At 37.4% G+C, this 26,972-nt stretch overlaps 2 protein-coding genes and 1 pseudogene across 10 annotated transcripts in view; 2 read left to right on the forward strand and 1 right to left on the reverse strand.

The window, feature by feature from the left end:
- The window catches only part of INTS2 (integrator complex subunit 2), a 56,915-nt gene extending 37,667 nt beyond the window's left edge, over window positions 1–19,248 (forward strand). For all 7 annotated transcript variants that reach the window (XM_061390211.1, XM_061390214.1, XM_061390209.1 and 4 more), the window contains 8 exons: window positions 361–562; window positions 7,913–8,038; window positions 11,708–11,906; window positions 14,138–14,389; window positions 14,741–14,848; window positions 15,223–15,328; window positions 16,599–16,775; window positions 16,876–19,248. In XM_061390211.1, coding sequence (XP_061246195.1) covers window positions 361–562; window positions 7,913–8,038; window positions 11,708–11,906; window positions 14,138–14,389; window positions 14,741–14,848; window positions 15,223–15,328; window positions 16,599–16,775; window positions 16,876–17,045 — 1,340 coding nt within the window. In that variant the 3' untranslated portion in view covers window positions 17,046–19,248. The remainder of the gene's footprint in view (window positions 1–360; window positions 563–7,912; window positions 8,039–11,707; window positions 11,907–14,137; window positions 14,390–14,740; window positions 14,849–15,222; window positions 15,329–16,598; window positions 16,776–16,875) is intronic.
- Window positions 19,249–20,114: 866 nt separating this feature from the next.
- The window catches only part of BRIP1 (BRCA1 interacting helicase 1), a 182,294-nt gene continuing 175,436 nt past the window's right edge, over window positions 20,115–26,972 (forward strand). The window contains exons 1-3 of one of the 3 annotated variants that reach the window (XM_061390217.1): window positions 20,115–21,500; window positions 23,467–23,580; window positions 25,755–25,866. In XM_061390217.1, the coding sequence (XP_061246201.1) occupies window positions 23,491–23,580; window positions 25,755–25,866 (202 nt within the window). In that variant the 5' untranslated portion in view covers window positions 20,115–21,500; window positions 23,467–23,490. The remainder of the gene's footprint in view (window positions 21,501–23,466; window positions 23,581–25,754; window positions 25,867–26,972) is intronic. The other 2 variants (XM_061390216.1, XM_061390218.1) reach the window with 2 other exon arrangements.
- On the reverse strand, window positions 24,632–25,007 carry LOC133231721 (cytochrome c oxidase subunit 7C, mitochondrial-like; annotated as a pseudogene).

A 26,972-nucleotide genomic window follows, 5' to 3' on the forward strand; every position in this document is an offset into this window, starting at 1 on the left:
TCAAGAAATTTGAATTTTTCAAATGAATGTTAATACCAAAAGCAATACTTGGGTATGTTTCGTGGTCAGCCAATAATCAGTGCAAATCATTGTCTTTCTGTCACTGTCACTACTGTGATTTTTCGGATGAGATTTTTTGTTGTTGTTGTTCTTTATGAAATAACTGCACTTTAACATGAATTTTTCTTAAGGGCCTAATTTTAAGTGTGCCCACAATTATGGCTAGGACTGAATGTTTTACTTTCTTTAAAGCAATATTGCTTTCTTGATTTGTTTGGCCTGTAGTGTGATAGAACAATATTTGCTTTCCATTTGGTAAGCTGTGTGGTAATTAGATTGTGACGGCAGTTTTCCTTTTAGCATTTTCAGCTGTCCCAGTAAGTCACACACAAGTGATGCAGATTCTAGAACACTTGACTCTACTTTCTGCCAGTGAACTTATACCATATGCAGAAGTATTAACATCCAATATGAATCAGCTGTTGAATTCAGGGGTTCCACGGCGAATTCTTCAAACAGTCAATAAACTCTGGATGGTTCTGAATACTGTGATGCCTCGGAGGTAATTTCAATGCTCTGTTACATGTAATAGATAAGTGTATAGCAGTGATTGTATACAATAACCTAAGCTGAAATGTTGAAAAAAATTGTTAAAAAAACCTTTTTGACAATATAAATCCTTTCTGAAGACTACTGACTAAAGGGCTGTTATATCTGTTAAGGAAAATAATACATTTTATCTTAACACAAAAACTTTCATGTATTTCCAACTTGAGAAAGTTCTGTGAAAGGGAGTTGTGGTCATTTGTGCCTAATTGTGGTGTAGATTACCGTTGTGTCTTGCATCACTGCAGTGGTTCCAGAGTTTGCTGTACATTGAAATCTCCCAGAGAGCTTTCTAAACTCCTGATCCCCAAGTTGTATGCCATGCTAATTAAATCAGAGTGGAACGCTAGATTCATTATTTTGTCTTTAGTCACATAGGTCTCTGATGGTCCATGCTGCTGCTGCTGCTGCTAAGTCGCTTCAGTCGTGTCCGACTCTGTGCGACCCCATAGACGGCAGCCCACCAGGCTTCCCCGTCCCTGGGATTCTCCAGGCAAGAACACTGGAGTGGGTTGCCATTTCCTTCTCCAAGGCACGAAAGTGAAAAGTGAAAGTGAAGTCACTCAGTCGTGTCTGACTCTTAGCGACCCCATGGACTGCAGCCTACCAGGCTCCTCCGTCCATGGGATTTTCCAGGCAAGAGTACTGGAGTGGGGTGCCATTGCCTTCTCCGCTGATGGTCCATAGATTGCATCAGAAACAGTTGATCAGGTCTAAAAAAAAATTGGGCTGGATTTACCTGAGATTTTGATTCAGTAGGTCTGAGAATATCTATACATTTTAATTTTGATTTTTACTTATACCAAATTAATAACTGCACATAAGTTAAATAGTATATAAGGTCTGTCCCTACCTTCTCACTTTAGGCTTATTGCTCCTCAGAGACACCTGTTCTCAGCTCTTTTATCTTTTAATTCTGACATTTATATCCCACCAGATATCTTAGTCATATGCTTATAATTACCATGATTATCTGATGTTCCAATTTAGAAATTATCTTTTGACTTCCTATTGTATAAGATAAAGATTGCACACACTTAGCAGCTTCCCTATGAGTCCTTCTTCCCCCAACACATATCCTCCCTTCCTGCATTTCTCCCAACATAGTTATGTCAGAATTTTTGGTTAAAGAAATATTCAGTGTATATATTATCATGAGTTGTTGTTCAGTTGCTAAGTCATGTCCAACACTTTGAGATCCCATGGACTGCAGCGCGCCAGTCTTCCATGTCCGTCACTATCTCCTGAAGTTTGCTCAGATTAATGTCCATTGAGTTGGTGATGCTATCTAACCATCTCATGCTCTGCTGCCCTTTTCTCCTTTTGCATTAAGTCTTTCCCAGCATCAGTTCAGTTTAGTTGCTCAGTCATGTCTAACTCTTTGCGACCCCATGGACCACGGCATGCAGGCCTCCCTGTCCATCACTAAACCTGGAGTTTACTCGAACTAATGTCCAATTGAGTTGGTGATGCCATCCAACCATCTCATCCTCTGTCATCCCCTTCTCTTCCTGCCTTTAATCTTTTCCAGCATCAGGGTCTTTTCCAATGAGTCAGTTCTTTGCATCAGGTAGCCAAAGTATTGGAGTTTCAGCTTTAGCATCAGTCCTTCCAATGAATTTTCAGGACTGATTTTCTTTAGCATTAACTGGTTTGATCTCCTTGCTGTCCAAGGGATTCTCAAGAGTCTTCTCCAACACCACAGTTCAGAAACATCAATTCTTCAGTGCTCAACTTTCTTTATGGTCCAACTCTCACATCCATACCTGACTATTGGAAAAACCATAGCTTTGACTATACGTACCTTTGTCAGCAAAGCAATGTCTCTGCTTTTTAATTTGCTGTCTAGGTTGGTCATAGCTTTTCTTCCAAGGAGCAAGCGTCTTTTAATTTCATGGCTGCAGTCACCATCTGCAGTGATTTTGGAGCCCAAGAAATAAAGTCTCTCACTATTTTCATTGTTTCCTCATCTATTTGCCATGAAGTGATGGGACCAGATGCCATGATCTTAGTTTTTTGAATGTTGAGTTTTAAGCCAGTTTTTTTCACTCTTTTCTTTCACTTTCATCAAGAGGCTGTTTAATTCCTCTTTGCTTTCTGCCATAAGGGTGATGTCATCTGCATATATGAGGTTATTGATATTTCTCCCACCAATCTTGATGCCCGCTTGTGCTTCATCCAGCCCTGCATTTCGCATGAGGTACTCTGCATATAAGTTAAATAAATAGGGTGACAATATACAGCCTTGACATACTCCTTTCCCAATTTCGAACCAGTCTGTTGTTCCATGTCCAGTTCTAACTGTTGCTTCTTGACCTGCATGCAAATTTCTCAGAGGCAGGTCAGGTGGTCTGGTATTCCCATCTCTTGAAGAATTTCCCACAGTTTGTTGTGTTCCACACAGTCAAAGGCTTTAGCATAGTCAATGAGGCAGAAGTAGATGTTTTTCTGGAATTCTCTTGCTTTTTCTGTGATCCAGTGGATTCTGGCAATTTGATCTCTGGTTCCTCTGCCTTTTCTAAATCCAGCTTGAACATCTGAAAGTTCTTGGTTCATGTACTGTTGAGGAGAATTTTGAGCATTACTTTACTAGCGTGTGGGATGAGTGCAATTGTGTGGCAATTTGAACATTCTTTGCCATTACCTTTCTTTGAGATTGGAATGAAAACTGACCTTTTCCAGTCTTATGGCCACAGCTGAGTTTTCCAAATTTGCTGACATATTGAGTGCAGCATCATCTTTTAGGATTTGAAATAGTTCAGCTGGAATTCCATCACCTCCACTAGCTTTGTTCGTAGTGATGCTTCCTAAGGCCCACTTGACTTTGCACTCCAGGATGTCTGGCTCTAGGTGGGTGATCATGCCATCGTGGTTATCGGGTCACGAAGATCTCTTTTGTGTATTTCTTCTGTGTATTCTTGCCATCTCTTCTTAATATCTTCTGCTTCTGTTAGGTCCCTACCATTTCTGTCCTTTAGGTGCCCATCTTTGCATGAAATGTTCCCTTGGTATCTATAATTTCTTGAAGAGATCTCTAGTCTTTCCCATTCTATAGTTTTTCTCTATTTGTTTGCATTGATCACTTAAGAAGACTTTCTTATCTGTCCTTCCTGTTCTTTGGAACTCTGCATTCAGATGGATATATGTTTCTTTTTCTCCTTTGCCTTTCGCTTCTCTTCTTTTCTCAGCTCTTTGTAAGGCCTCCTCAGACAACCATTGTGCCTTTTTGCATTTCTTTCTCTTGGGGATAGTTTTGCTTACCACCTCCTGTACAATGTTAAGAACCTCCATCCATGGTTCTTCTGGCCCTCTATTAGATATAATCCCTTAAATATATTTGTCACTTCCTCTGAATAACTGTAAGGGATTTGATTTAGGTCATACCTGAATGGTCTAATGGTTTTCTGTGCTTTCTTCAGTTTAAGTCTGAATTTTGCAATAAGGAGTTCATGATCTGAGCCACAGTCAGTTCGCAGTCTTGTTTTTGCTGACTATATAGAGCTGCTTCATTTTCAGCTGCAAAGAATATAATCAATCTGATTTCGGTATTGACCATCTGGTGATATTGTCTCTTGTGTTGTTGAAAGAGGGTATTTGCTATGAGCAGTGTGTTCTCTTGGCAAAACTCTGTTGGCCTTTGCCTGCTTCATTTTGTACTCCAAGGCCGAACTTGCCTGTTATTCCAGGTATCTCTTGACTTTCTACTTTTACATTCCAGACCCCTATGATGAAAAGGTCAGGGTCTTCCCAGCTTTGCCAAGTATTGGAGCTTCAGCTTCAGCATCAGTCCTTCCAATAAATTTTCAGGACTGATCTCCTTTAGGATGGTCTGGTTGGATCTCCTTGCCATCCAAGGGACTCTCAAGCATCTTTTCCAGCCCCACAGTTCCAAATCATTGATTCTTTGGCACTCAGTTTTCTATAGTCTAACTCTCACATCCGTGCATGAGTACTGGAAAAACCATAGCTTTGACCATACAGACCTTTGTCAGCAAAGTGATGTCTTTGCCTTTTAATTTGCTGTCTAGATTTGTCATAGGTTTTCTTCCAAGGAACAAGAGTCTTTTAATTTCATGGCTGCAGTCACCATCTGCAGTGATTTTGGAGCCCAAGAATATAAAATCTGTCACTGCTTCCACTTTTCCCTTTCTATTTGCCATGAAGTGATGGTACCGGATGCCATGATCTTCATTTTTTTTAATATTGAGTTTTTAAGCCAGTTTTTTCACTCTTCTTTCACTTTCAAGAGGCTCTTTAATTCTTCTTTGCTTTCTGCCATAAGGGTGATGTTATCTACATATCTGATGTTGTTGATATTTCTCCCAGCATCTTGATTCCAGCTTGTGAGTCATCCAACTTAGCATTTCTCATGATGTACTCTGCATATAAGTTAAATAAGCAGGGTGACAATATACAGCCTTGATGGACTCCTTCCCCAGTTTTGAACCAGTCAGTTGTTCCATGTAAGGTTCTAACTGTTACTTTTGACCCACATACAAGTTTCTCTGAAGACAGATAAAGTGATCCGGTATTCCCATCTCTTGAAGAATTTCCCACAGTTTGTGTGATCCACACAGTCAAAGTCTATCCTAAAGCTTTGTCAGTGAAGCAGAAGTAGATGTTTTTCTGGAATTCTTTTGCTTTTTCTATGATCCAGTGGATGTTGGCAATTTGATCTTTGGTTCATTTGCCTTTTCTGTATCCAGCTTGTACATCTGGATGTTCTTGGTTCATGTACTGCTGACGCCTAGCTTGGGGGATTGAGCATAAGCTTTGTAGCATGCAGAATGAGTGCAATTGTGTGATAGTATGAACATTCTTTGGCATTGCCCTTCTCTGAATTTGGAATGAAAACTAAACTTTTCTAGTCCTGTGGCCACTGCTGAGTTTTCCAAATTTGCTGGCATATTGAGTGCAGCACTTTAAGAGCATCATCTTTTAGGATCTGAAATAGCTCAGCTGGAATTACATCACTTCCACTAGCTTTTTTCATAGGTAGTGCTTCCTAAAGCCCACTTTATTTCACACTCCAGGATGTCTGGCTATAGGTGAATGACCAAACCATCATGGTTATCTGGGTCATTATGACCTTTTTTGTATAGTTCTTCTGTGTTTTCTTGTCTTAATCTCTTCTGCTTCTGTTAGGTCCTTAGCAATTCTGTCCTTTTTTGTTCATCCTGACATGAAATGTTTCCTTGGTATCTCCAGTTTTCTTGAAGAGACCTCTAGTCTTTCCCCTTCTGTTGTTTTCCTCTACTTTTTTGCATTGTTAATTTAGGAATGCCTTCTTATGAGCACATAAGTGTACTTTAGTTGAAGGATATGATAGCCTGTGATTATAATCTCTCTCTTATACAACTGTCCTCCTCTGCACCCCACATACAGACCTTGAGTTGTTTGCCTCTTGTCTGTTTAGGTTTTTTTTTTTTTCTGTATTAATAACTCATTCACTTTCAGACTATATTGTTGAGTAGAAATTTACATAACAGTTAGTTGTAACATATGAGATAACATATCTGTAACATTTTTCCTTGGAAACCTTCCTTTCAGAGCTTTCAATCCATATGTTTCAATCTGAGACATCCACAGTAGCCATCTGGAATGCTTTGTCTTTGGTTCAATTCCATGTTTTTCTCTTTCTTGGTTTAGTTCCTTATGAGTGGAACTCATACTCAAGTGACTTCCTGAGAAAGGTTGTTTGGGAAACTTTTTTTTTTTTCCTTTGAGGTTTTCATGTGTGATAAGGTGTTTATTCTTCTTCTCACATATGATTGATATTTAGCCTTGGTGTAGAATTTTAGCTTATTTTTCCTCTTTGCAACTTGAAGGCTTTATTCTATTGAAGTAACTAGAGCTTTCCTGATTGCTATTGAGTAACTTCATTTACCACCTCCCAGTCCTTTGTTTGTGACCATTGTTTTTTCTCTCTTAAAGGTTTTAGGTTCTTTTTCACTGTTTCTGCAGTTTCATGATGATACTTTTTGATGTGGGTCTTTTTTAATTTGTGGGCTTCCCCTGGTGGCTCAGTGGTAAAGAATCCACCTGCCAATGCAGGAGACATGGGTTAAATCCTGGGTCAGGAAGATCCGTTGAAGAAGGAAATGACAACCCACTGCAGTATTCTTGCCTGGTAAATCCCATGGACAGAGGAATCTGGTGGGCTTTACGTCACAGGTTGCAAAAGAATCAGACATGACTTAGCAGCCAAACAGCAACAGCAGCTTTTAAAATTCATGGTCTTGGGCACTTGGTTGGCCTTTTTTTTTTTATATCTGGGGACTAATGCTAATACTTTCACTTCTAGGATATTTTCATATATATGTATATATATATATATTTTTTTTTCTTTTTTCCCAATAATTTCTCTCTCTCTGTTTTCTGGAATTTTTTGCAGTTTGGGTTTTAAACCTCTTTGACCTACTCTGATTTTTCTCCTCTTTTTTGCTGTATTTTAAAATTTATCTTTTGAATACATTTTCTAGATGTTTTCTGAATGTTATCTTCTGCTCTTTCCTTTGAATTTAAAATACTCCTGTTATAGTTTAATTTCTAAGAACTCTTATTTGAGAATCTCTAATTGTTTTCTGTTCTTGTTTCATATATGAAATGTTCCATCCTTTAAGGAAATGATACATTTAAGAATTTTTTTCTTCTTATCCCAACATTTCTGTTTCTTTGGCATTCCCTCTTTCTGTTTGTATATTTTACTCTTTTTCAAATTAGAAGCTTTCTTTGATGTCTGATGATCATTGGCTACCCACTCATGTTTAAGAGTGGGCAAGTTCTGTGTGCGAGGGCTGGTGGACTCCTGGCCTTCACTGTAAGAGATCAGATACCCTCCATATTGCATATCTCTCAGTAATTCTGATGGTGTAGTTAGGTTAGTAACCACTTTTATGATTTATTGATGTCTAACCTCATAGTGGCATCTCACATTGAGATTCTCTGGTGATAAGTGTAGAACAATGACAATTTATGGGGCCAGTTACAGCTTCAAAGTGCTTTGGTGGATATAGTTTCATTTATAGGTATTTTCATATCTTACAGAGGAGAAATAAGTTCAGGAATCTCCATGACTTATACAGTCATATAGCAAGTACAGTATAACTGAGGTTTTAACTCAAATTTTCATTTTATATGCAATGATTATTCTAGTAGAACTGTGAAGATTTTTTAATAGGTTTTAATTTTCCCAAGTTCATTTACACCTGTTCTGTATTTTTTCCCTGAATGTAGCTTTCTAACATGGCTACAGGTTTCAATTATGATATAGCTGTTTTTGAACATGTGATTATTTTCTCATCAGGCTGTGGGTAATGACAGTTAACGCACTTCAACCATCAATAAAGTCTGTACGACAGCAAAAGTATACTCAGAATGACCTGATGATAGATCCTCTCATTGTGCTAAGATGTGATCAGAGGGTATACAGGTATGTGTTGAGTTTCATTTTTACTATAGAGTTTATGCTTTGGAGAGTCAAAGAAAATTGAAGAAATTCAGTTTAAACTTACATCTTAGTGTGCTTGCAGATAACCTGGAAGTATGACCTGTGAGGTTTTTGCTTTTGGTTCTTTTTTTTGTTGTTGTCTATATTCATGAACTTCACTTTAATATTTAATATGTGATTAATAACACTAGCTTTAAGAAAATATCATCCTTGGTTTTCACAGCCCTCAATAGTGGCTATTCTTTCAGAGTCAAGGTAGTGGAAAAAAATATTGTTTCTGCTACCATTGTTGAAAAAACCTTTAAAAAAATTGGCTTATTGTGAACTGTTGCATGCATTAAAACTGTGATCTTTTTGGAATCCTCAGTTGTGAGGTTAGCTTCATTTGTTCCACGTTTGTGTATAATTCCTTGCTAGTGGCTGAACTTAATCAGTTTCTTTGAGTAACTTCACCTCAAGAGATGGAATTAATTAGTCCTCATTATTAATATTTGAATTTCTAATTGCTCAGCTAAATAATAGCAAAGATATACAAGTTGAGGGGTCTTCCTTTAAAGTGATTGTCACCTGTATGGGGAAATAAAACCCGTACCTGAAAAGTTAAATAATATGGTCACATGCATATGAATGGTGTAGTAAATGAATGCTGTTAAAAGTTTTAGGAGGAGATGAGACTTGTGTTTTGAAGAATAGAAATAGAGTTTAGATGAACAGAAACTGTAACGACGGGGTGTAGATGGTCAAAAAAGTTATCTTGAGGAAAAGAATAGTGTGAGCAAAAGTATAAAAGCCAGCGAGAAAAAGGCTTGAGTGGAAGGCTGAATTTTTGAGAATACACTTTAGAGTTGAATGTTAGGTTAAGGTCAGACTACTGAGGGCCTTGAGTGTTAGGCTAAAGAGATCATTTAGGTGATAACTTGAGAAGAGAAAGTTCATGCTAGATGATTTAGAGGGAAAGAAGCTGGTGTAAAGAAGACTAACTAGGGTACAGTCTGCCATACTCATCTGTCTTTAATCCTGGGGATGACATTCTTGAAGTGACAACATCTGCAGAATAAATCAGATACAGTTTGGTAAGATCAGGGTCTGAGAGGGATGAGGAGTCAGAAGAATAAACAATATAAATGATATTAAGTATCTATTTATGGATACTTAAAAAGGAAATAAGAGTGAAGAACTCTTCTAGAGAAGAGCCACTTCTAAGACAATTTACCATTGTTAAAAATCCACTTAACTAGGTAACTTTTCACCTAAATCACCTCCAGTTGTTCAGGAAGTTGTTAATTTATGCTGCCATTAACATAGTAAATGTTTTTGTAGTCTGGATCTTGCACTTTGTAACTTGTTTAACTTTTTCTCATTTTAATAGATATTCTTTACTCAGTTCCCTATTGTTGGATATTTTATTTCCATTTTTTTTGTTAATTATTTTTAGTGCTGTGGTAATTGGTGTGAATTATTTCCTAAGAATTGATTCTTAAAAATGGAACATGCTCATTTTCAAGTCTTTTGATTCATGTTTTTATTCCACCATCTGGAAAGGCTGAACCAGTTTACATTCCCATAGTGGGTGTTTGCTATTGTATAATTTCCTATACCATTTCATGTAATATTTTCCAATTTGATAAGTGAAAAATCAATTCCTATTTCAATTTATATTTTCGTTAGATTGGATATTTTAATATATTTATTACTTTATACTTTAGCCTAGTTTTCTATTGGAATGCTTACCTTTTTTTATTTAAAAAGCTCTTTATGTATAATGGATATCAGCTCTTTGTATATAGAATGCAGTTTTTTCTTTTATTGTTCTATTGTTTTGCCTTTTAATTTTGTTCACTTTTTTAAAATTTAATTTTTTCCCAAGTGGTCATTCAGATGGTTTTTAAACATGAACAATATAAAGAGATATGACATTTTGGATTTTCTTTGAACTAACCAGTGGTTATGTAGGTAAAATGGATGTGGGGGTCTGAGTAAGGCATGTGATGTGTAGATAACTGTTGCTGGCTGGCTGAGGGGTTCTTAGGTTCACTAAAATATTCCCTTTTTTAATGTAAACATAAAAGTTTTCACAATATATATTAAAAAGTACACAAACAAGTAGATTAATAAGAAGGAAAAGGTGTACAGTGGAAAGTCGTGTTCTCTCCTATCATGCTGACATTTTTAGAAGAGAATTATTCTTTGTCCTTTTGACCAATCCTAATTCCATCTCCAGAAGGAACTTTATTGTCAAAATGGTGTGTTAGGAGCTTCACTTTCCAAGCATTTGCAAATTTATAAATAGAAATATTTACTTTTTCGTTTTGGGCGGTTTTAAAAAATTAAATGGTTTTTGGTAGGCTTTATTATTATTATTATTATGTTTTAAACCTACCATTTTCAACATGTTTTCCATATGAGTTTACATAGCTCCTCCTCCTCATTGTTTAGTTGCTGCATAGTATTCCATATATAGATTAGTATTCCATATATATATGCCTGTCTTCCAGAAACTCTGATCAGAATGTCTGGTGGAGTTTAGGACTTTTTAAAAAATAAATATTTCAATTCTGGGAACATTGCCATGGCTTATTTAACTGTTCACATTATTTTTTCACGGTTAATACATGCATTTTTTATTATAGATAATTTGAACATTTCAGAAAAACTGTTGACATGTTGATGGACATTTAAGCTGTTTCTGGTGTTTCACTGTTAAAAGCAGAGCTGTACTGCCTCTATGCACACATGCGCAGTTTGTGACAGGCTGGGAAGTGGCGTTGTCAAGTTTTTCTAAGGGTTTGACTTTTTAATATTTTAGTGCTTACTGATGTATCTTTTGGTTTCCTTTTTTACATGTAATTCTTATATCTATTCTTATCTCATTTAACCTTAATTTATAACAGTTTTTGAGGAATGAATATTTATTTTTTAGTTGAGGAAACTAAGGCTCAGTAAATAACATACCGTCAAGTGGTTGCAGTGTTCTTGAAATACAGAGTTGTCTTGCTCCAAAGAATAAACAGTAGTAGAATGAATAAATATTCTATATATCTAATCTCCTTCATCTTATCAATAATTGAGTATTTCGCTCTTTGTAAAAATTTTGTACTTTATGTTGGAGCATAGTTGATTAACAATGTTGTGTTAGTTTCAGATGTACAGCAAAGTGATTCAGTTATATATGTATCTATTCTTTTTCAAATTCTTTTCTCAATTAGGTTATTACAGAATATTGAGCAGCATTCCCTGTGCTGCAACAAGTAGGTCCTTGTTGGTTATCTATTTTAAATATAAAATTTTGTACATTAGACTGTTTCCCTTTGAGGACTGTGGCCTTGCAGACTCATAGCTAAGAGATTTATTGGTAGTGCCATTATTTTATAAAAAAGAATGCCTTTTTTTCTAGGTCATACATTATATTTGGTTTAGCTGATGAAATGAAATAGATAATACTATTCATACAAAGTATAGAGAATTACATGTGTTAAGCTTTCATTTTGAGAATGAATATTTCAGTGGGAAAAGTGTAACTTTTCTGCTCTTTAGGTTTTCAGGTACTGTTCAGGTTTTTCTGATTATATAAGCTGATTCATCATGTTCTGGCTAATTTAAAATTTTTTATTTGTTCTCATGTATTTTTTCTTTTCTTCTTCCTTTGTGTAGATGCCCCCCATTGATGGATATTACTCTGCACATGTTGAACGGATATCTTCTGGCATCCAAAGCCTACCTTAGTGCTCATCTGAAGGAAACAGCAGAGCAAGATAGGCCTTCTCAGAATAATACGATAGGTTTAATTGGACAAACCGATGGCCCAGAAGTTACCAGAGAAGAACTGAAAAATGCATTACTGGCTGCTCAGGTAATAAAGTAAAATCTAATCAAAAAGGGCAATGGCTTCCCTGTATTTAGAAAATACAGTGGTAACATATTGTACATCAATTTTATTACAGAACTTAAAATGGGGTTACCTTTGCTTCTAAATGTCAGATGGACTTTATTATTTTAAAATCGGGAATAATCTTCATGATATTTAATAGTTATTGAGATTTACATTTTAATAAAATATAAGACTTTTATTTCTTAAAATCAAATAATGGGAAATAAAACCAAATGGTAGAGACAGACAAGAAGTATATATATGTAATAAAATGTCAGGCAGTGGTAAATACTATGACAACATAAGTTAATGTTTCTTAGAAAAGGTTTTTAACAAAGTAGAATTTACTAAAGCCTTAAGTAGTAATTTTTGCAGGGCATATGAGATGGTTGAATGTTAAGCAGTTAGAGGTCTTCATAAGAGAAATGTTTTCTTAGTTTGAAATATTTTCCAAAAATTTTTCATTGGCAATAAGGGGAATTAGAGTAATAATATAGATCCACAATCCCTTATCTGTGATACAGAAATCCACAAAAGCTATGAAAACTGAAGCATTTTTTCTGGTAATTCAGTTGGCAGAAAAACCTGACCTGATAGGACCTCGTTTGTGACAAAACTTGCCCTGAATTAATGTGACAAAACTTGATCTGAAGCTATTTATGGCCTTTATCCCACTTAATATGAAAATTGGTATGTTTTGCTTCAGAAATATATTTGATTACAGTATACTGTCTTAGTCTCTGCTGTGGGTATTATATAACAATACAGAAAAAAAAAATCTGAGTTCTAAAATAAATCTGACACTCAAGAGTTTCAGAGAAGGGATTGAGGATGGAAATAGCTACCATTTATATAATGTTATTATATGGTGGGTACTATTTTGAGTTTTTTATGTGTATTAACTCATTTAATCTTTACAACCAACCTATACGTTATGGAGTATTATCTCCACTTTTGCAGAGTAGGAAAATGAGATTCAAAGAGGTTAAATGACATGCTCAGGGTTATGTATTTAGTAAGTAGGGAAGCTATTAATAGGATTCGAGCTTGGGCAGGCTGGTTCCAGAGTGTGTAAACAAAAATAATGCAGAACAGTAATAACCCAACCCCCCTCAAGAATGATTATAAAATATACTTTATAAATGATTATAATGTAAGGCTAACCTGAGTTTATAATCAGGTCCTTACACAGTTAGACGGAGTAATTGTCTTCTTCTGTCCCAGGCAGTGGCTGTGTTTCAGAGATGCATGTTATGTATTCATTTTCTTTTTCTTCCTTCGATTATAGCTCTCCCTTATAGGTAGGGCCATTAAACAGATTGCCCCTCAAGAAACTCCTTTTCTATGAAATGACACACAAACTTGTAGACTGAGCAACAGTGAGTTGTACAGATGGAATGGATGTTAAGGCAGAATCTTTCCTGAGCCTTAAAAAGTCCATCTTCAAATTAAAAAGGAGAAGAGCTTAGGGGAATGGCTTTTAGACACTGATTATTAATCACCATCTTCAGAGGTGAGGAACAAAAGAGGAATACAGGACATCCTGGGTGAAGTAGGAATTTAGGAGGAAGGAAGAGATTCTGGTAGAAGTCACTTTTTGTCTAGGGTCCATTTTGGATGATACTGAATTAGAATACTCTTGTAGTAGTAAACTGCAGTCCATGGATCTTTATTGGAGATGTGTGAGAGCACTTTGAAATTATGCCATATGTTAATATTTATGCTAAGAGGGTGGCATGTAGCTTCCTTCAGATTTTTTAAAATTTTATTTTATTTATTTACTCATTTTTAGCTGCACTGGATCTTCATTACCATGTGTGAGATTTCTCTAGTTGTGGTGATGGGGGGCTACCATTCGTTGTGGTGGCTTCTCTTGTTGCAGAGCACAGGCTCTGGGCACGGCGGGCCCAGTAGCTGGGGTGCAGGGGCTTAGTTTCTCTGCTGCATGTGGCATCTTCCCGGACCAGGGTTCAAACCCATGTCCCCTGCACTGACAGGCAGATTCTTATCCACTGTGCCACCAGGGAAGTCCTCCTTCAGATTCTTAAAAGAGTTCATGGCCCTAAAAATGCTGAGAACCACTGGAGTATAGATTGTTCACTTTTGCTCTTTGTATTTTAAAGAGAGAGTTATTTGTTTTTATCGCATCAGTTTATGTGAAAAATCAAACTTCCAGAAACTTCTTCAGTTTTCTGTGTTTTACTTGTTTGTAGGATAGTGCAGCTGTCCAGATTCTCTTGGAGATCTGCTTACCTACTGAAGAGGAGAAGGCAAAGGGGGTCAATCCAGACAGCTTGCTAAGGAATGTTCAAAGTGTCATTACTGCCAGCGCTCCAAATAAGGGAACGGAGGAAGGAGAAGACAATTTGCTCTGTAACCTTCGAGAAGTTCAGTGCCTTATCTGTTGCCTGTTGCACCAAATGTACATCGCGGATCCCAACATTGCTAAGCTTGTTCACTTTCAGGTCTGGTTTCAAAGAATGATGCTCTTTGGTTGAACTTTGTTTTTGGGGGTAGTTGTGAATTGCTAAATTAATAGGATCATTTAGAACTGGAGGTCATGCAAATGATCATGGTTCTTTGCAATATGGAGAAAAATCAAGATTTTTTAAAATTTGGTTTTAGCCTGATAAAGTGTTTGTAAAATTTATCTCTATCTTAGTGCATCAGAGAGGTGAAATGCCAGGAAACATGGAGGGCATTGTAGCCTCCTGAGCAACTGTTACATCAAGGAAGTGAAACCTTTTGTATTTTTATCTGTATTTGACTTATAGTTATTTTATTTCTAACTTTTCCCCCCTTTCTTGTTGAGATAGGGTTATCCCTGTGAACTTTTGCCTCTGACGGTCGCAGGTATTCCGTCTATGCATATCTGTCTGGATTTCATACCTGAGCTAATTGCACAGCCAGAACTTGAAAAACAGGTAATGAGCATTTTGGAACTTTAGGACAATTTTGACCTTCCTTTAATCTTCCTGGTTATATAAACTATTTTAAGTTTTTAATATTTAAAGACTTTCTTTAGGCTTCCCACGTGGTGCTAGTGGTAAAGAAACCGCCTGCTAATGCAGGAGACATAAAGATACAGGTTCGATCCCTGGGTCGGGAAGATCCGCTAGAAAAGGGCATGGCAACCCACTCCAGTATTCTTGTCTGGAAAATCCCATGGACAGAGGCCCTGGCAGGGTGCAGTCCAAAGGGTTGCAAAGAGTCAGACATGACTGAAGCAACTTAGCATGCACACAGACATGCAAAGACCCTCTTCAGAAACATGTAACATTTGGATTTTGTGTTACAGATATTTGCTATCCAGTTGCTTTCTCACTTGTGTATCCAGTATGCATTACCAAAGTCACTGACTGTGGCTCGCTTAGCTGTCAATGTCATGGGAACTTTGCTAACAGGTGTGTATCTAATGGGCATCAATAACAAAAATTTCTAACATAAAGTAGTACATATTTTTTCTGAATTTACTTACACCACATTTTCTGCTTCACTGGTAGTTTAATTTATGCAATAATTTTGAGTTATTCTTTTTGAAAATTTCTCTGTGACAAATGTGATGTACAGTATAGAGGGGATGAATAGGTAGGCAAGTTGTATCTTTCACTTTTGACAATGACTATATATAGAGTTCGGAGAAGGCAATGGCACTCCACTCCAGTACTCTTGCCTGGAAAATCCCATGGACAGAGGAGCCTGGTGGGCTGCAGCCCATGGGGTCGCTAGAGTCGGACATGACTGAGCGACTTCACTTTCACTTTTCACTTTGATGCATTGGAGAAGGAAATGGCAACCCACTCCAGTGTTCTTGCCTGGAGAATCCCAGGGACGGGGGAGCCTGGTGGGCTGCCGTCTATGGGGTCACACAGAGTCGGACACGACTGGAGCGACTTAGCAGCAGCAGCAGCAGCATATATAGATTTACAGTAAATATACTAAGCAGTACAAATTTTGTAAATGGAAATCAGGTCTGCTTTCTGAATGTAATTATGTCATTAGAAAACAAGTTATAATTTATTGCAAATGCTTAGAGTTCCAGAAAAATATAATCATAGGTGTACATAAGAGATTAATATATTAGTTGTTTCCTTAAGTTCTAAAATGTACCCCAGCATTTTAACCATCTTCCAGGTTGTTAAGTAAAATGGAATGAAAATACACTCTTTTAAAAGATATGAAATATAATTCAATCTTTAAAAGTTATGTCTCAGTCAATTTCATATACTTTGTCAGTGCTGATAATAATTTATTCATTTTTCATTCCATCATATCCACTTCACGTTATACTATTTACAGTGGTTAGGAACTTAAACTGCCTGAGTTGTCTTTCCACCCCACTGCTAACTGGAGTTGAATAGCTTCTTAATGTAAGGTTTATTTAAGAGTTTTCTTGTATATTAAATAAGTATCATAAAGATACTTTTTCATTTATAGTATTGTGAGATTTAAATGAAACAGTGTATGTCATGCACCTATAACAGCGCTTGGACATAAGCATTTATGTGTTAGATAATGGCTGACTGCTGGATTGTGAGCTCCCTGAAGGCAGGGGCTGGCTGTGTCTTAGAAAACTTAGTATTCTTAGCACAGAGCATGGTGCTTAGTATACAATATAGGCCATGTAGGTTGAATTTATATCTGTGAAAATTCTGTTTCATTTCTTTCCAACAGTTTTAACACAGGCTAAGCGATATGCTTTTTTCATGCCAACTCTGCCAAGTTTGGTCTCTTTTTGTCGAGCATTTCCTCCACTGTATGAAGATATTATGTCTTTGCTGATCCAAATAGGGCAAGTTTGTGCCTCTGATGTTGCCACTCAGACAAGAGACATTGATCCAATTATTACACGTAAGTAGTAACTTCTTTTCAAGAGTTGTTTAAATACCTCAGGCAGAAAGGTCCAAATCCTTTCCAGATTTGCCTTAATTATTCTTCCTTATGTTTTTAGGTCTTCAACAAATAAAGGAGAAACCAGGTGGATGGTCTGGTATCAGTAAAGATCCATCTTATAAAAATGGACCTAGGGACACTGGAAGCATGGATCCTGATGTACAGCTCTGTCATTGTATTGAAAGCACAGTAATTGAAATAATAAACATGAGTGTTAGTGGAATTTAACGAAGAACAAACTTAAAACTAAAAAATGAAGCTGTTTGCTGCATATAGTCAACACGAACATGCATCTTATAACAACTAAACTGAATGGGAACAGAAGCATCTTGGAATCACTAAAATGATTAAATTCACCATGAATACAGTTTAGAACTCTCTTGAGAATTATGCTTGCTTGTATTTGATTGGCAGTTCTTTGGATCTACTTTGCTGGTATGTTTTTTTGTAGCAACTGAGCTTTTCTTTTTCTGTTGGCAGTGCATTTAAGAATCATTACTGAAAAAGCGAATATGGTCTTGTATTAAGCTTTTGAAGTGAAGAAAAACTACCATGCCTTTAATTTAATATCTTATTAATAAGCCTGTGGTTATTTAACCATCAGCTAGTAACAGTACAGTGATGCAGTGATGAGAGAGAGAAAAAGGGAAGGGGGAATTGAGGGAAAATTAGGAGTTTTAAACAATAGAAATCTCTAAAACTTGCAATGCAAGTAATAATAGTAATGAATGGAATAGTAATAGCAAGATGGAATTCCAGTTCTCAAGAAACAGTATTGAGAAAGGCTTTAAAATAGGCAAACAGCTTTTTGTAAATGACTTCCGTGGACGTACAGATGAGGATTTAAAGATTTTACGTATTTGCTTCAATTTTTACTAATATATGAAGCCATATGTTTAAAGAGATACTTGAATAATTTGGAATTTTAAGATACTGGCTTAAGAGTTTACAGAAACATCTTTGTGTAGAGACTAACCTGAAAAGAGGTCTCATTTAGTTTTTTTAAAGTTTATTTTTATAATGGTCAGAGGGGGAAATCCATTGGAATCTCATTGAAGTTTAGAGCAATAAAACCCACTGGATTAAAGAACTCTTGGTTTGATTTCAGGACTATAATTCACATCATAATTTGAGAAGATTTTGAACTAATCTGTCGTGTTTGGACCTCAGGAAAAATTAAAACGGGGAAAATTCTGTGTTGTGGAAGGATTTTGCAGTCCTCTGTTAGTAATGTCCATTGATTAGGTAGATGCATTCAGTTAATCCATAATCCTTGTTTTTTTCCTTAATGAAGTATCCAGTGTAGAAGGTACTTCTCTTTGCTTTCTGAGAAATATCTGAATGAACCCCTCTTTCCCACCCCACTTGAAACAGACCTCTTCCCTTATAAAAGAAATAAGGAAGGCTAATAAGAAAGTGTGGTTTTTAAGAAAAAAATTTAATTTTAGCCTTTTCACTAGGAAATAGTCACATTTCATTTTCCTTCTTTGTAAAATGGGATTACTACTGGCCCTACCTCATAAGGGTATTACATAAGAACTAATTTGTATCTGTTTCGAATCTTGAAGTGCACAGTATCATAGATGAGAGTATTTATAACTTTTATTAGATGCTTAAAGTTCAATTAAATACTTTTGATGCAAAAAACAAAGGCATACACTTAAAAACAAACTAAGAACTTCCATATTTTTAAACAAGGCAGTTTTATAGTCTTTTAAGATTCAATACAACTGCTCCTATTTGTTTCCTTTTGTTTAAACTGAGGTTTTGGAATATTTTGTGTGAGTAGGTAACCTCTAGGAGTCAGAAAAGGTTGAAATATGTTTTCTAACTAAATGCAGTGCACATTCCTGGATCAATTTTCAAAGACTGGTCAAAACCTGCTGTGTTAAAAATAATAACATATGCTGTTTTTCATCAGGTTTGTTGATGATGTAAATAAAATATGTAAATATTAGTAAATATTAATATTCATGTATTTTAAGTTAAGGTTATAAAATTTGTCACAATGTGATTTTTTTTTATTCAAGTGAAGAAAAGATGTGTGCAGCTATTTTGAATATTGGTTTATAAACATTCATATTCTTTATCAAATGAACTTGTAGTTTTTGTGTTTTATTTCATTGCTATTAACCTGAAAGGAACCGTTCAAGGGACTGGAATCCAGGACTCTGTGGTTCCAGAGCCTGTGTACCCCCTTCTGTTATGCTGCATACATCAAAAGGCAATACAAGGTGAGAGTCAGTTGAGAGCCTTAGGGACTTATGAGAGGAAAATCATACTAATTACTCTGGAGTAATTATCAGTACTTAAAGATTTTAATATTTTAAAAATTTTGTAAAAGCAGACTAATAATTTGAAGGTATTTAATAATTTACTTTTATAAATTATCCTCCTTACTGCTGACTTAATAAATGACATTTTTGCGGTACTTTTCCTTCATCTTTGCTTATGCACATGTATTTTCAAATAGTGGAACTCATAATACCCAGTTTAGCATTTATTTGTCTTTTTTCATTTAGCTTTATATGGAAACTTTTTGCAAGTTGTTTGGTTTTTATAATTATTTTATTGACTCCATAATGATTGAATTGATATAACCATCTCCCTTTTAGTACTGTGACTTCCCAGGTGGCGCTAATGGTAAAGAACTTGCTTGCCAGTGCAGGAGATGTAAGAGATACAGGTTCTATCTCTGGGTTGGGAAGATTCCCCTGAGGAGGAAATGGCAACCCACTCTAGTATTCATGCCTGGAAAATCCCACGGACAGAGAAGCCTGGGGACTACAGTCCATGGGGTTACGGAGAGTCAGACACGACTGAAGTGACTTAGCACATTAGTACTAGACTGGGACGTATATGGTTATTTTTAAGTATTGCTGCTGCTAAGTCACTTCAGTCGTGTCCGACTCTGTGTGACCCCATAGAGGGCAGCCCACCAGGCTCCCCTGTCCCTGGGATTCTCCAGGCAAGAACACTGGAGTGGGTTGCCATTTCCTTCTCCAATGCATCAAAGTGAAAAGTGAAAGTGAAGTCGCTCAGTCATGTCTGACTCTTAGCGACCCCATGGACTGCAGCCTACCAGGCTCCATCCAGGGGATTTTCCAGGCAAGAGTACTGGAGTGGAGTGCCATTGCCTTCTCCGATTTTTTTTTTTTTAAGTATTAGAATATGGTTATTTTTCAGTATTAGAATAGGCACTATTATCAATTGAGGTGTTATTACTTTTCTTTTAGATTACTTAAAAAAAATTTTTTTTATTTTTGTCTATCTCAGGTCTTAGTTGAAGCCAGGGCTCAGTTACTGTGGCTTGCCCGCTTAGTTAGTTCCTCCCGTGTATGTGGGATCAGAGTTCCCCCGACCAGGGATCCAATCCATCTCTCCTGCATTGGCACTGCTTTGTCAAAAGTTTTTTAAAATTTCTCTAACAGGCAGATTCTTAACCACTGGACCACCACGGAAGTCCTAGATAACTTTTTTAGGATAAAGTTCTGAGCCTGAATTTGCAAAGGGTAGAATTTAGTCTTATTGACTAAGTTTTGTCATTTTGGGAAGATGTAGTAAAACAAAGGGAGGCAAACGAATCAACTCGCCTTTCACTGCTCCCGCCTGCCAAATACTCTTGCCTGGGGAGTCCCATGGACAGAGGAGCCTGGCGGGCTACAGTCCTTGGGGTTGCAAAGAGTCGGCACAACTGAAGCGTCTTAGCATGCATGCATACATGCTTGCCTGCAGCAAACCTCTCTCCCAAACTGGTTCCATGGGATGTGAAAAACTGTCTCTGGTTTTGCTTTTTGAAACACTAGTATTTTAAGCCAAGTTTATGCTAGAGTTAAAAAATTTGGCGAGATGGTGTTTAACTCTCGCTACCTTTGAGAAGTATGCTTTCTTAGCAACTAATTGGTCTTAGGAGGGATAGGAGGCTGATTAAGCCTTAAAGGAGGTACTGGAGACCTCGAGAGCGTATCTCTGGTTGAATGTGGACCCGGGAAAGCCTTGATTATCAGGAGGTTTTGTAGCCAGCTGTCATCCAACCTTCTCGCCTAATTTGGCTCAGCCGTCTGCCAATTCCCGCCTGGGTATTTACTCTGGCTTCCGGAAAGTTCGGAAATTTGAACTGGGAGGGCCCGGATGAACGCTTAAAGAGCAAGGGCTTAACAGTGTTTCCTCTCCTTTGGTCTACGGACTTTAAATACGAGACGTGGAGTTTCCAACTGAAGCACAGGTTAAGTCGCCGGTTTCAAAAAAGTACAACGGAGCAGACGGAGTACTTTCCCCTAACTCCTTGGGATTCCCCGTAGTGCTTCACGCTTCTGGCGTTTCCCTTCCGGTGCCGCCGAGGACCTTGGGTCCGTTCTTACTGCGGAGGCTTTCATTGGGTGCCAGAGTGCGCGCCCCCTGACCTCGATCCACGATTGGTTGCTTGGTTTCGGTCTTGGCGAGTGATTGGTTGTCTGAGCTCGCCCGGCGATTGGGTGCTGGGGAGTTGAGGGGCGGGAGGCGGGAATTCGTCCGGGTGTTGTGGAGAGGGCTTCTGAGAGCTGGAGTGGAGAAAAGGTGAAGCGGTTGCGAGCGCTCTACCGGCCCGGGAGTCGCAGCTCCGGGAGGAAGAGAGCCTAGAACCTTTCTTCTCTGCCAGGGCTCCGTTGTGTTTGCTCGTCGGTTTCGGCTTCCTTTTCTCCGGTGAAATCGGAGCCCATTCTGCGTTGTTTGGGTTTTCCTTAGGGCGGGCAAGTCTGTCTCGGGGGAAGGGCGCGACGTCGGCCAGGAGGAGGGTCCCCTCTGCTATCGTCCACCCGTTTTGCCGGCCCTTCGGTGTTGACTGGATCAGCAGGGTCTCGGGGGTCCCAGGTTGCTGAGGGAGGAAGGAATATGAGGAAGAAAACCTGGGGAGTGGGGAACCTGCGCTTAGAGCAGAGGTCTGTTTTTAGCCCTGGACCCCGCGTTCCCTCCGGGCGGGAGGGGACGACGGCTGGAGCCAGGTCGGTTCGTTTCCTCTTTGTTCAGTGTGGGCGAAGCATCCTTATTTTGAGATACCTGTTGCCACAACAGTGGCTGGCGGGGAGGTTGGTTTTTTAGGTTCTATGTGAGAAACTGGGCCAGTCTTGAGTTGTTGGTTTAGTTTAAGGGATGCGTGCCTGCTTAGTCGCTTCAGTCGTGTCCGACTGTTTGCGACTCCACGGACAGCAGCCCACCGGGCTCCTCTGTCCACGGGGATTCTGCAGGTCAGATATTGGAATGGGTTGCCACGCGCTCCTCCAGGGGATCTTCCCAAGCCCAGGGATGGAACTGAGTCTCTTATGTCTCCTGCATTGGCAGGCTGTTCTTTACCCTTAGCACCGCCTGGGAAGACCTAGATTAAGGGATGAGATTCCACCAGATTTCATTGCCAGAGCTTCACAGAAACACCAAATGTTAGAACTGAAAAATACCTTAGAATAGTGGTTCTGAACTTTCTGGGGACACATAAGCTACCGTAAAGGTTGTTATTGGCTTCCTAATCTGTTGAATTGGTATTTAACCATTTCTCTGTCCTCAGATCGAAATGACCTTTTTTTCACTACTGCAAATAATTTCTCAGTTGATAACAGTGTATATCATTTTCTCCTCAGTTTTCCATTATTTCCTTAGGATATTCTGGGAATGAGAAATTTATGGACTTTCTCTTTAAAAAAAAAATGCAGTCATGCACAGAAACTGTTGCATGCAATATCAAGAGATCACAGTCTTTGAATTACAGCTTTGGCTCCTAGGTTAAGAGAATATGGTTTATAAGAAGTGGGGATTAAACAAGATCACTTCCTGTGTATCAGATACTGCAGTTTAGGCACATTCTGTACATTACCTTATTTAATTCTTAACTCAGTGCCTGGCGGATATTCATAAAAACCCTGTCAGGCAGATATCTCCATTTCGCAGATGAAGAAATAGGCTCTGTGAGGTTAAGTGATTCACTGTGGAATTCCAATTTAGGCTTTCCCTTCTTCAAAACCCATCTTTCCATGATACCCTACTGACCTTTAAAGTAAGAACTATTGAGTGCCTATTATGTGCCCAAGGTACTTTCTTCCTTACAACAATTTTAAAATTAGGGATTATTACATGTAAGAGGGGCTTTCCAGGTAGCTCAGTGGTAAAGAACCTGCCTACCAATGCAGGAGACACCAGAGACCCAGGTTCAACCCTGGTTGGGGAAGATTCCTTGGAGGAGGAAATGGCAACTCACTCCAGTATTCTTGCTTGGAAAATCCCGTGGACAGAGGAGCCTGGCAGGCTGCAGTCCATAGGGTTACAAAGATTTGGACACAACCGAGCACAGAACACAAACACACATAAGAATCTTAGTCTGGAAAAGCGAAGAGACATGATCAGGTTAAAATATCTGAGTTGTCAGAACCTGATCTATAAGCTATACTTCCTAACTCTTGGTCCACAGTTTTGGCAGAATTGGGATGCAAATCCAGATTTGTTAGATTCCAAGACATGTTCTTAACCACTGTGATTTGTCAGGGTAGGAAATTTTTTTACTTTCGTTTTGTTTATACATTTATTAATTCCAATTTTTATTTCTAGGCTTCTGTCCTAGTATTAGGTATCTGTTTTTCTTTGAATAGCCTTATTTCAGTATTGACTTTCATTTCTGTTGCAGTTAGGAATCTGAAGTAAACAAAGCATGATGTCTTCAGCTGAATATACAATTGGTGGGGTGAAGATTAACTTTCCTTGTAAAGCTTATCCATCACAGCTTGCTATGATGAATTCTGTAAGTGTTTTTCAGCAATTAAGTCTTAAGATACAGGTGCTTATAATTCATAACATACATTGAGTCTATTACTTCATATTTTCTGCAGATAGTAGATGGATTTGCTGGGTTCATTAAAGAACCTCTGACTTTTGGAAAAATAATACTGGTTGCTGCTAGACTATATATATAAAATTAGAAGGCAAAGGAGAGCATTCTAAAAAATGTTTTCAGCTCATCTGAAACTTCTATTTACTGAATTACTTTGAAATACAAAGTATTTACCATCTTTTATATAGAATACTATATTTTTCACCATAATTTTTTGAGATATTTCAATCATATAAGAATTTAATATACAAATGAGTAAAACCAACATACCAGCTTTGTTGAATCTTAATGTTTTGCCATATTTTACCTTGTTTACCTAGTAGCACCTCACTCCAGTATTCTTCCCTGGAAAATCCCATGGATGGAGGAGTCTGATAGGTTATAGTCCATGGGGTCACAAAGAGTTGGACACGACTGAGCGATTTCACTTCACCTAGTGGCTCAGATGGTAAAGCATCTGTCTGCAATGCAGGAGACCTGGGTTCGATCCTTGGTTTGGGAAGATCCCCTGGAGAAGGAAATGGCAGCCCACTCCAGTATTCTTGCCTGGAGAATCCCATGGACCACAGAGCCTGGTAGGCTACTGTCCATGGAGTCGTAAAGAGTCAGACACGACTGAGCGGCTTCACTTTCACTTTTCACTTTTCACAAGTAAGAAGATAACTAATATCCCGAATTTGTTCTTTTTCTCTTCTAGCCGTGTTTTTATACTTACATTGCATATACATGTATGCATAAACAATATTGAGTATACTTTACATATTTTTAAGCTTTGCACAATGATATGATATTGTACTCAGCTTTCTGGAGAACTTGGTTTTGTGGGTTTTTTTCTTAACATTAATATTATTATTGCTTTTTAAGAATTTCTGCTATAAGTTTATTTATAGACATATCTAGTATGTTGAGTTCAAGAACTGGTGTTTTTTTAAAATGCTCCTTTTCATATTTGTTTCATGGATTATTTTTTAAGCAGTTGGTGTCTTACTATAAAGAAAGGAGAAACAAACTGAGATCCAAAGTACAAAGTCTTCATAACTAGTAATTGCCACTTGTTTTCCACTGAAAATGGTAGATTCCTCCCCGGACCCTTGTCACAGTGGCTCCTGTGAACCACAGAGGTTGTGAACCTTCAGATGCTCTGTCGCATCATAGCACCGTTGGAAGTTCTGTGGCCGACGCAGAGTCTGAAGGCAGAAGAAATGGCGGCAGCACACCAGGCCCTCCTTTCCTCATGACCTTGTTCCCTTGTCTAACATCATTTTTAAGATGGAGTCCTATTGATTGATAACTCATTTTCATTCCTTATACTATTCCATTGTTTTAATATACTAGAACTTTATTTGCCCATTTTCCTCTTGATAGACATTTATATTGTTTACGTTATTTTGCAGTTACAAACAGTGCTGCCATGAACTTAAACGTGTTGCCTTATATTCATTTGGGAAAGGTTTTAGGTATTTACTTAGGACTGGATTGCTGGAATTAGGTATCTTCAACTTTACTAGAAATTTTTAATTTCTGTACAAAGTGGTTGTAACATTCTCAGCAGTGTCCTCTATTAAGTTTTCATCAAAGATGTTAGTGTATTCTAGTTTTATAGAAATGATGGTGTTTGCATAAGTAAGGCACCAATTGCTTTTGTTTCTTTTCTGCTTGATATACTTTAAGTCTAACATAATTTTAGGGAGAGATATGAAGGAATCGGGGACTTCCCTGGTAGCTCCGTGGTAAAGAACCCACCTGCCAGTGCAGGAAACATGGGTTTGAAGCATGGTTTAGGGAGATCCCCTGGAGAAGGAAATGGCAACTCACTCCAGTATTCTTGCCTGGGAAATCCCATGGATAGAGGAGCCTGGTGGGCTGCAGTCCATAGTGTCGCAAAAGAGTCAGACATGACTTAGTGACTAAACAACAACAAATAAAGGAATAAATTCCAGATTTAACTAAATTCTAGTTCTCCTTGCTGCTGTTGCCATGTTCCCTGAACTGCATGCAACTTAGACTTCTTGTGGTTGTAAAGGAGAGAGACTTTAATGAAGTATGTTGTTTATTGATTTAAAAAATTGTTTTTGTGTTCATAGATTGTCAGAGGATTAAATAGTAAGCAGCACTGTTTATTGGAGAGCCCCACAGGGAGTGGGAAAAGCTTAGCCTTACTTTGTTCTGCTTTAGCATGGCAACAGTCTCTTAGTGGTAAGTAGTTGGTTGATATTTTCAAGTTGCTTATTGGGTCCTGAAAAAAATCCGATGAAGTACTTTTTACCCAGGATAATTCAACCATGTCCTAGCTAATTTAAATATTCTCTTTTAAGATATTTCTTTATAATCAGTTCTGGGTCTTCTAAGAGTTTGAGTTTAGCACAATGTGTTCATTTAATCCTAAAATAATTTTAAATGTAAGTTATTCCTTTATTTGATGATTTGGAGTATACTGTACATAAGAACCTTGGAATACTTAAAGAATGATTATGAAAATAATTAGAGGATAATTTGTATGTAAAAGATTCAAGAGATAGGGCTGACATGATTATATAGCATATACAAATAATTGCTTTTTAAAAATAAATCCTTTAATATTGTTGCTTATCTAATAACACTAGAAAATGGAATACATGAAAAATTCTAGTTGATCTTTCTACTTGTTTGGATGCCAGAGAATTCTGTAGTAAGCAGAAGTTTATTGTAATATTGTTTTTATGGATTTGTATTATTTCCCATTGCTTTATTTGCTTACACATGTCACATTTACTAACAAAAAGTAGCACTTAACTTTTGTGAAAAACTATTTTATATGATAAATCTGAAAGACAATATTGGATACATTTTAGGTACATAATTAGATGGCTTTGACCTAAAGTATTAGGAGAATTTTAAATTAACTGTGGATATGTATGTGTATGTATGTTTATATATGTGTGTGTATACACACACATACATATACATGTATATACACATACATGTTTTTTAAAAAAATATTTTTGCTACTGGTAAGACTATTAAAGATTAAAAGTAAATATTTTATAAGCTTTTGGTTGTCCACTTTGTTTCTTACTGATGTTTGTCTTTGGTGAAAATGTTAATGAAATTTTAATGGGAGACTCTGGAAAATGTATTTATGTAGTGCAGATGGGAAACTAATATCAGTACTGTATATAGAAAATAAAATACATTATTCAGATTTTTTAATATCTGAATTATATTCTTATACACTGTAGACACACATGCAAAACTATTGCAACTTTGTATTTAAGTAGTAAGAATTACCTGTTTAATTTGAATATTGACTTTAAACTTTTGAT

The sequence above is a fragment of the Bos javanicus genome, chromosome 19 (genome assembly GCF_032452875.1).
Source record: "Bos javanicus breed banteng chromosome 19, ARS-OSU_banteng_1.0, whole genome shotgun sequence".
Classification (NCBI taxonomy): Eukaryota; Metazoa; Chordata; class Mammalia; order Artiodactyla; family Bovidae; genus Bos; species Bos javanicus.